The sequence below is a fragment of the Cornus florida genome, unplaced genomic scaffold (assembly GCF_030987335.1).
Source record: "Cornus florida cultivar Cherokee Brave unplaced genomic scaffold, ASM3098733v1 CherokeeBrave_3.0.0_Hap2_Chr02, whole genome shotgun sequence".
Classification (NCBI taxonomy): domain Eukaryota; kingdom Viridiplantae; phylum Streptophyta; class Magnoliopsida; order Cornales; family Cornaceae; genus Cornus; species Cornus florida.
Genome location: NW_026775572.1, coordinates 83,036,559 through 83,046,781, shown reverse-complemented (window position 1 = coordinate 83,046,781; position 10,223 = coordinate 83,036,559). Strand labels below are relative to the sequence as shown.

The window sequence follows — 10,223 nt, the reverse complement described above, 5'->3', positions numbered from 1 at the left end:
ACAATCATAATCTTTCAGCTCCTAGGACTCCTCAACAAAATGGAGTTGTTGAAAGAAAAAATAGGTCTCTCCAAGAAATGGCTAGGACTATATTAAATGAACATAATTCTCCTAGATCTCTATGGGCTGAAGCCGTTAGCACCTCATGCTATGTTATAAATAGAGTCATTATTAGAAAGTTCCTTAATAAGACTCCTTATGATCTTTGGAACAAAAGAAAGCCAAACATTGGATACTTTAAAGTCTTTGGGTGTAAATGCTTCGTGTTAAATGACAAAGATAATCTAGGAAAATTTGAACCTAAATCGGATGAAGGTATTTTTCTAGGATATTCTTCTCGTAGCAAAGCATTTAGAGTGTTTAACAAAAGAACACGAGTGGTTATGGAATCAATACATGTTGTATTCGATGAATCACCATTACCCCCTCTTAGACGTTCATTAGATGATAATGAAGATGTGATTGAGATTGAAAAGAATATTGAAAATCTTGATATAAATGGTTCTTCTCTTGAAGATAGCTCCAAAGATGTTCTAAAAGAAAGTCTCTCTCATAAAGACACTATTCCTAAGGCTTAGAAGCAAGTGCCTAATCATCCGATAAATCAAATCATTGGCGATCCATCTAAAGGAATAAGCACTAGGTCTCAAACGAGCAACATCTGCAATTATGTGGCTTTTGTTTCCCAACTTGAACCAAAAAATATTCATGAAGCCGAAAATGATGAATCGTGGCTCTTGGCCATGCAAGAAGAACTTAACCAATTTGAAAGGAATAAAGTCTGGCATTTGGTTCCAAAGCCTAAAGATAAAACTATCATTGGCACAAAATAGGTATTTAGGAACAAAAAGGATGAATCGGGAATAATTATGAGAAACAAGGCATGGCTTGTTGCTCAAGGCTATAATCAAGAAGAAGGAATTGATTTTGAGGAGACCTTTGCCCCTGTAGCTAGACTTGAAGCTATAAGAATGCTCCTTGCTTTTGTATCCCACAAAAACTTTAAGTTATACCAAATGGATGTAAAAAGTGCTTTCTTAAATGGATTCATTGAAGAAGAAGTTTATGTAGAACAACTGTCGGGCTTTGAAAGCTACATTTATCCAAACCATGTTTACAAATTATCAAAAGCTTTGTATGGTTTGAAACAAGCTCCAAGAGCTTGGTATGAAAGATTAAGTGGTTTCTTACTTGCTAATGGTTTTGTTAGAGGAAAAATTGACAATACTCTTTTCACTAAAACCATTGATAGCAACCTGTTGGTTATTCAAATTTACGTTGATGATATTATCTTTGGATCAACCAATAGTGTACTATGTGAAAAATTTGCTTCTAGCATGCAAAATGAATTCGAAATGAGCATGATGGGTGAACTTACTTTCTTCTTAGGATTGCAAATGATGGGTGAACTTACTTTCTTCTTAGGATTGCAAATCAAACAAACACTTGATGGCATTTTTGTTTGCCAATCCAAGTATGTTAAAGATTTGCTAAAGAAATTTGGCTTGGAGGAAGTCAAACATGCCAATACTCCAATGAGCTCATCCTTGAAACTTGACAAAGATGAAAGGGGCACTAATGTAGATATTAAAAAATACAGGGGTATGATTGGTAGTCTTTTATACTTAACCGCAAGTAGATCGGACATCATGTTTAGTGTATGCTTATGCGCTCATTTTCAATCTTGCCCTAAAGAATCTCATCTATGTGCCGTTAAACGCATCTTTCGCTATTTAAGTTTTACTACATTCTTAGGGCTTTGGTATCCTAGGCATACATCACTTGAGCTTGTCGGTTACTCGGACGCTGATTTTGGAGGATGCAAAGTTGATAGAAAAAGTACTAGCGGAACTTGTCATTTCTTAGGACAATCATTAGTATCTTGGTCTTGCAAGAAACAAAATTCCGTAGCTCTATCAACGGCAGAAGCTGAATATATTACAGCCGGTAGTTGTTGCGCTCAAACGCTTTACATTAAACAACAGCTTGAGGATTTTGGACTTTACTTTGATCATGTTCCTATTATGTGTGATAACACAAGTGCAATATGTATCTCAAAAAATCCTATTCAGCATTCAAGGACAAAGCATATAGAAATTAGGTACCATTTTCTTAGGGATCAGGTCTCAAAAGGAGACATTGAGCTTGTATTCATTAATACTGAAAAACAACTAGCCGATATTTTCACAAAACCACTCCAAGAGGACAGATTTTGCTTGCTCAGAAGAGAAATAGGTATGTCTGCAGAAGAAGAAATATTAAAGTAGCTCTAGCAGCTAAAGAGCCAGCTCAATTCAGAAAAAGAGCTGTCTCCACACAAAGCAGAGCAGGCTTCACAAATGATTTCAAAGTGCATACTCTCGGGATCTCTATGTTTTCAAGAAAGAGCAGTCTCTACAAACTAAGAAAGCAGGCTCTATAAAAATAAGAGACGGCTCCTAACCTAAACCATAATCTGTATACACTTTTGTTGCTCTCAGGATCTTATGTAGATTTCAGAAAGAGCAGTCTCCAATTCTACAATGAGCCGGCTCACACACACTCTTTTAAACACTCAACTCTCGGGATCTCATGCAAGTTGTAAAGAGACGGGTCCAATTTTGCTTGAGCCGGCTCAATACACATAAATGGAGACGTCTCTCTTCAGAAGGAGGAGCCTGCTCAATTGATGAATTTCATCTCCTTGCTCTCGGCATCTCACATCTGCACTTGGATGCAGGGCCAAAGAATTAAAGAGCCGGCTCCATGAAATAGAAGAGCCGGCTCCAAGAAACATCATTGAGCCGGCTCTATGAACTAGTGAGCCGGCTCCAAGAACCTTCATTGAGCCGGCTCTATGAACTAGTGAGCCGGCTCAATCAATGAAACCCACAGATTCTCGGTTTCATTTTTAAGTGCACAGTAGGCTTTCATATTCCATCTCGGCACCTTCCCTTCAGCACACTAACTCCATTCTAGACATAACAGAGGCTTATTCCAGAGCACTCTCTCGGCTAGGGTTGAAATATTTCATCCATTGGGCATCTTCACAGGTAACTCCTTTCCTCAAATTCCATCTCAAAGTTATGAGTTCTTGCATTTTAGTTGATCTATTTTCAACAAATTTCAGAGTTCATTGCTTTTTCATCTCTCATCCATGAAACCCTTGATTTCACTGTAGACTTTCTCCTCACATGGAAAGAACATAATTGAGTAGAAATGGCTACTCTCTTAGTTTGTTAATTCAAATTTCTAGTAGTTATGCATTTGTCTTGTGATTAATCTATGAATTTATTTTATCAAATCTTAGAAATATATTGCATAACTTTGGTTATCAAACCTCTTTTAGTTTGAATTTATCTTTGAATAATTTTTACAAATATGTTGTTTATAATTCATCTGGGCAGTACATTTCAAAATTCTGTTGAATTTCAACTTTTAAGATGAATTTGTAAACTTTATTACTTAGATCATATTATTTGATTTTTTTTTGTTTTTTTTTTTAAGTATAAAACTTAAATTGGTACATTGGTTCAAAATCATTCTCAATTATAATCATTAATTCTCAGTCAAAACCAATTTGAGCTTTGAAATTTCCAGTATATGATAATTGAATTTTTTTTACTCCAAACAAATTTAAGTGAATTTTTCTTTAGATATGTGTTCTAAGTATTCCTTCTGAAATTTCAGTTTTAATTTCTAGAAATGTCCACGGCTTCATCCTCTCGTAGAAAGAATCCTCCTCGTGGTCATAAACGGAACTCTCAAAGATCTCAAGATGTTGGTTCAAGTCCTAGTCCACAAACTCAAATATCTGCTACCATGCTTTATAGAAACCCCACCTACAAAGTAGCATTTGATACTATCTATCAACATAGAAAATTAGCCACAGCAATGGTATTGTCCAAAAAAATTTGCGATGATTTTCATCTCAACACCTATAGATTGTTTGACGAAATTGGCCTAGGAAACTTTGTTGGGTTGAGTACCGAATACTATCCAAAATTCGTAAAATTACTTTACACTCACCTTGAAGAAAGTCCTGGAGAAGACAAACTTAATTGTTATGTAGCAGGAGTTCACTTTTACCTTGATAGAAGTAACATTGCTCGAATTCTCAAACTTGAGGATGGCATCCAATTCTATTCTCCTTCCAAATGGTTTATTGGACACGGCTTTGACAAACTCACAGCTATTCAGCAAATGAGTTATGATTCTCGTGTAACCAATACAAAAGTGGTAAACACCAGGCAATTAACTATAGAAGCCCGATTGATTCACAAGATCATCATGTACTCCATTCTTCCAAAATCCGGTAGTAGATCCAAAGTCACTCACATGGACGTCTTCCTTATCTGGTGTGTCTTAAATGGAAAGCCCTTTGATCTTGCATACATAATATTTCATCATTTGCTTGCTTGTAAGAGAAAGAAAAAGGTCTCTCTTTATTATGCCATGGTTCTCACTCACATATTCGTGGATATGAAAGTTCCGCTAGACAGTTCTGAAGCAGTTAAACCAGGGTCAAGACACATGCTCACTGCTTTAAATCTTGCGTCAATGGGGCTAAAAAGGGATTCAAATGGTATGTGGTTCTATCCTAAGCAACGGAGGTTTGAAGAGGCTCGAGATAGAGGAGAAGAAATTGAGGAAGTTGATGATAAGGATGAAGAAGAACATGACAGTGATGACAGTGCTGAAGAGGATGAAGTTCCAGCTGAAAATTGCACCAATCGTGATCTTTTATTGAAAATTCTCGAAGCTACTCGTCAAAATCAAGCCACTCTTGAAGAACAACAAACTACTCTTGCACACCAGCAAAGACAACTTGACGAAGTGCATATGTCCATCACTCATCTTAATGAAGATTTTGAAGCATTTCGCAAAGGAAATAGACCTCCTTCTCCTTAGCACAGTATCACCCCCGTCTAAAACCTATTTTTGTGGTCTCATTTGCTATATTTGCTTTAGAGAATCATATTTTTAGATATGTTCTATTTACTTATGTTATTTCATTTTGAACTCCTTATCATGAACTCTGCTTTTATCTACTCATATGGTAGTTGTCTTCTAATTCTCCTTCTGTTTCAACTTCTGCTTTCTATACACTGCCATCTTTGCTATTTAATTGCACTTTTCTTTATCCATTTTGATATTTCATGCAAAGGTCAGTATTTCCCATTGATAAAGGAAGATTTTTTTTTTTATATGACAAAGGGGGAGAAAGATGTGTTCTATGCTATATTGTGGCTATATTGTGTCTATTCTATTACATTGCTATTTTTGATAGACGCACATTGATAGGGGGAGACATATTTTTCTTTAAATATTTGTTGTTGACATGAATTCAAGATATGCTTGTTGATAGGGGGAGCATTATTTCAAAATGTAACTCCACCTTGACAATAAACATATCAATGTTTTGTCATCATCAAAAAGGGGGAGATTGTTGGCCTAAGGATTTAATCTAAAGGTCAATCTTATATTTTGATGATTACAAACCATTAATGATGTTTATGTACTAATATTTTCTTTGAGTGCTATATAGTTGATCAATTAATTCAATCCTCAATATTGAGCCAGAAGCATTCCAAGTACTCAAGCAATGGATTCAAGGAAGCATTGAAGTTGTAAGAATTCAAAGATTATTCAAGTACTCCATCAAAGGCTAACCGATCATGGTCAAAGATTGAAGAAAAGGGTAGATTAGATGGTGAGAGCTTAAGATTTAATGTCAAAGTTAATTTGAATATATTTGAAGCTCAAAATTCAATCCATGCATTGCATTCCCATTTTATTTCTCAAAGAAAATAAAATCAGCTCATGATCACATTCACAGGACTTAAAGAATTTCATATTAAGTATCATAATGTGAGATGGAGAAGGCTCCATAAAACAAAGAGAAGGCTCTTTTCTCTTATTCAGTGAGCTCTGAGAAGATTCTTTTCTTTAACTCCAGTAAGTCTTTGAGAAGTATTTAAGAAAAAGAGAGGGCTCAATCAAAAGAAAGAGAGGGCTCTTTTTGTTCCAAGAAAGCTACGAAAATGGATCTTCAAAATAAAGAGCAGGCTCACGTTTTTATTGAGCAGGCTCTTTCTAAGGAAAATGAACAAAGAGCAGGCTCTTTGGTTTTCAAGAGACGGCTCTCTTTAGGGTTTTGAACTGTACCGTAAACATTTTCATTAAATGTTCTCAACAACCTCTAACAGCTATATTGAACTCTGTTTATTCTATAAATACCGAGGTTGGTCTTCAAACTAAATGATCTTTTTTTAACAGAGAACATTCTATCATTCCTTGAAAAGCATTAAAGAAGTTTTCTGAGCTTTCATTCCCTCTCTGTTATTTCATATCACTGTAGTAATTCTGAGCTTCACGTATATTCATCTTTTCTATAGTTGTGAGCTAAACACTGTAATCTATCTTTGAGAGATTCTTGTACACTTGTTTCTTCAAATTTCAAAGCTATTGTAAAGGGTTGGTGTAACCCAAAAGAAAGCCTAGGAGAAGGGTATTCTCCTAGCAAAGAAGAGAAGCAAGATCTTGTTTCAAAAGTGAAGGTTTGCTCTCCACCATTAAGGAGAAGCTCTAGTGAATTTGGGAAGTCTCAAGGGGGATCTTGAGCCAAGGAGTAGGAGTTTCCGAACCTCGCAAAATCACCGAGTCATTGTTTGCAATCTCTTATCTCTATCTCTCTTATTTTTGTGCTTTATTTTGCTTGAATATTTCAATAAACTGATATTCAACAGTTTGGTAGAAATATAATTTTTAAATTGAAAAAATTGCTCCTTGACTCTATTCACCCCCCCTCTAGAGTCAATTAGTGACTAACAGAGAGGAATGTCTACAAAAGGAAGAGGACCACACATAACATAAGATCTCATCTTAGCAAGATTTGTGGAGGGAAAAAGAGGAGGAAAAGATAGAGTTCTTGAAGCCAAGGAAAGGGAGCTCGAAAATGGAGGTTGCAACCAAGCTTCTTCCTTCTTCTAAGGCTCCCATGGGTAACTAAACCTCCATCTAGGGAGGTGATGAGGCCCCTCCCTTGTAAGCATGTTCTAATTTAGGATATATTTTGGGGATTACAATGTATATTTTTATAGTCTTTTCATAACCAAGAGCACTTCATTTCTTGTAATGAATGTTGATATATGTATGGATGATTTCTTTAAGTTGATTATCTTGTTGTAGATGATGTCTTATATTAATCATATTGCTTAAGTTTTCATGGTGAGAATGGAAGCAAGGTTATGAAATGGTTTAATGGCATGTTGACAAGGACTTTGATAGATCATTGCTTAGGTGAAACCTTTGATGATTTATGCTTATTTCTTACCTTCATGTACTTCACCATTTTTTCTAGGGCTTGATAGTCTTTCATTCAAGTAAATGTGGTTAAGCTACACCTTAGTTAGGTAGTCTAAACATGTTAACCTTTGATGGATCATGCTTGCTTCAGATTTAATGAACTTCTTGAGGATATTATAGCAACCAAGTGTTGCTATGTATCATGACCATAGTATATATTGTTTTTCTCCCAATTTAGCTCTAATCTAGCATGTGTATAGGGATGGAGGCGGATTCACTTCCCTAGTCTTCTTTACTTGTATTTGATCTCCTTCAAATTCTTACAAACTTTTAATTTATGCACCTTAATTTCATAGCTTAAGTGACAACCAACAAATCCTCTATGAACACCCCTATCATTCTAAAAAGACTCTAGACACTTAGGTTGCCATAGATTAGCGTAGTTCCAGTGGTTCGACTTACCCGACCAATAGCCCTATTTTACAATGATTCGTGCTATTGCGAAGGTTGATTTATAATTGTAATCGACTCAACCGATCATTCATCTAGCTCATCTACATCACATTCCAGTATGAAATCAACCATAGCTTGCCCTTTAATAGCCGTTCGGGGTTCACAAGTTATATCGAAAGAACTAAGCTTTAGTGCCCACTTCGTCATTCGTCCAGACAAATCGGGCTTATACAAGATCACCCTTATAGGAAATGTGGTCAGGACGACTATAGGATGAGACTCGAAGTAATGCCTGAGCTTCCTCTTTGCGTTTACCAAGGATAAGATTACTCGTTCGGCCTTCTAATACCTTCTCTCTGGCTCGGTCAATGTTTTGCTTACATAGAAAACCGGGAATTGCTTACCCTCAGCACATCGTATCAGCACACCACTGGTTGTAATGTTAAAAACTCTAAGGTACAGGAAAAGCTTTTCGCCTGGCATTGGGGCGTTCAAGATTGGTGGGTTCCGCATATATTCTTTAGCTTGATCAACTCTTGCCTTTGCTCATCCTCCTAGGACTGTTTTCTATGACCCCTAATTATATCGAAAAATGGTTTCCATCGGTCGGATAACTTAGAAATGAATCAACTCAGTGCCGCTATGTGTTCGGTGAGAGCTTGGACCTCTTTGATAGTACTTGGCTCAGCATTTTTTAGAAAAGCTTCCGCTTGGGCTGGACTAACCTCAATTCCTCTGTTGTTGACCACGTGGCTAAGGAATTACCCGGATCCAAGGCCGAATGAGCATTTAGTTGGATTCAGCCTTATTCCATACTTTTTTAGCATGCTAAACACCTCCTGTAAATGCTGTAAGTGATGGTCCTTCTGTCTGCTTTTGACCACCATGTCATCGATGTAAGCCTCTACTGTCTTACCTATTTGATCCTTAAAAATCTTGTTAACCAACCTCTGGTACGTGGCTCCGGCATTCTTCAGTCCGAACAGCATAACCTTGTGGCAATAGATCCCTCATTTGGTGACAAAAGAGGTCTTTTCCTCATCGCTTGGGTCCATTAGGATTTGATTGTAGCCTGAATATGCATCCAGAAAGGTCAGCCGCTCGTACCCGGTTGTTGTATCCACCATTTGATCAATCTTTGGAAGTGGAAAACTATCCTTCGGGCAGGCTTTGTTCAGATTAGTGAAATTAATGCAAACTCTCCATTTTCCATTCTTTTTTTGCACTACAACCACGTTCGATAACCAGTCCGGGTACTATACTTTTCTAATGAACCCAGCCTTCAACAATCGATTAACTTCGTCTATAATGATCTGATTGCGTTCCAGGGCGAACCTTCTCTGCTTCTGCCTTACTGGCTTGACATTCAGATCTATATTAAGAGAATGACAAGAGACTGAGGGCGATCCCTGGCATATCTAAATGGCTCTAAGCAAATACATCGGCGTTCTGGGAGAGGAAATCAATCAACCGATGTTTTTCTTCCTCGGCAAGCCCTGAACCTATCTTTGTGGTTCAATCTGGCCTTAAATGATCAATTTGAACTTCAACTAGGGGTTCCTCGGTTTGCACCGGAAGCTCCTCCCAGTTTGTACCGGGGGGAGGTTTCTTTAATTGCTATTGTGTGTGATAGCTTGGCGAATGGGAGCTTTCCCCTTCCCTGCAGCTTTCAAAGTCATTGATTAACATTCCTTTGTGGCAACCTGATCTCCATGGATGTCAATCACCTTGTTCCCATCCGGACCCAAGCATCTCATCACTTGGTGCAGGGTCGATAGGACTCCTTATACCCTATGAATCCACCCTCTCCCTATCAACAGAATGTAAGATAGATGGATCTCTACCACCACAAAGCTCTCGATAAGGTCCCGTTCAGCTACTCGGACAAGTAATTCTACTGTACCGATCGATTCAACTCGTTTTCCATCAAATCCCAATAGTGGATTCCCAGTACACTTGAGCTCCTCTGGCTTGATTTCCAGCCGATCAAAGGTGACTCTAGGCATGATATTGGCACTGCTTCCTGGATCAATTAGCACCCTTCGTACCAAACACTCTGCCACTGTTAAGCTAATGACCAGGGGGTCTTTATAAGGGATCTGAACTCGCTTCAAGCTTGCTTTATCAAATCTTATCTGTGTTGATGCGCTCTGCTGGTGCAGAGTGTTGACACTGCCTATTCTTCTCTTCATTTGTGCTTGCCGAAGACGTGTTCTGGTCAATTCTTCGGACTCTTCAGCTCATTCAGGTTGACCATGAATCGCATTTATAATCCAAACAGGTTGAGTGTTATGGTGATTCAGCTTTTGATTTCTTTTGACTTGCTTAGTTGGTCAATTCTGCTATTGGGTTGGTCCTTGAACATACCCTGCAAACTCTCCCCTAGCGATCAGCATCTCCACTTGTCTCCTTAAGTTCCTGCATTCATTAGTCTAATGACCAAAATCACTATGAAAAGCACAATGTTTAGACTGATCCCTCTA

The 10,223-nt window shown here is 37.7% G+C and overlaps 1 protein-coding gene across 1 annotated transcript; it reads right to left on the bottom strand.

Annotated features, from left to right (window-relative positions):
* Positions 1-9,524: 9,524 nt before the first annotated feature.
* On the bottom strand, positions 9,525-9,932 carry LOC132296477 (uncharacterized). The gene has a single exon (XM_059794676.1). It carries the CDS (start codon positions 9,930-9,932, stop codon positions 9,525-9,527), a length of 408 nt encoding a protein of 135 aa, XP_059650659.1.
* Between the last annotated feature and the right edge of the window lie 291 nt (positions 9,933-10,223).

Coding starts and splice junctions, on each gene's coding strand:
- LOC132296477 (XM_059794676.1), bottom strand. CDS start 9,932: ATGAAGAGAAGAATAGGCAGTGTCAACACTCTGCACCAGCAGAGCGCA.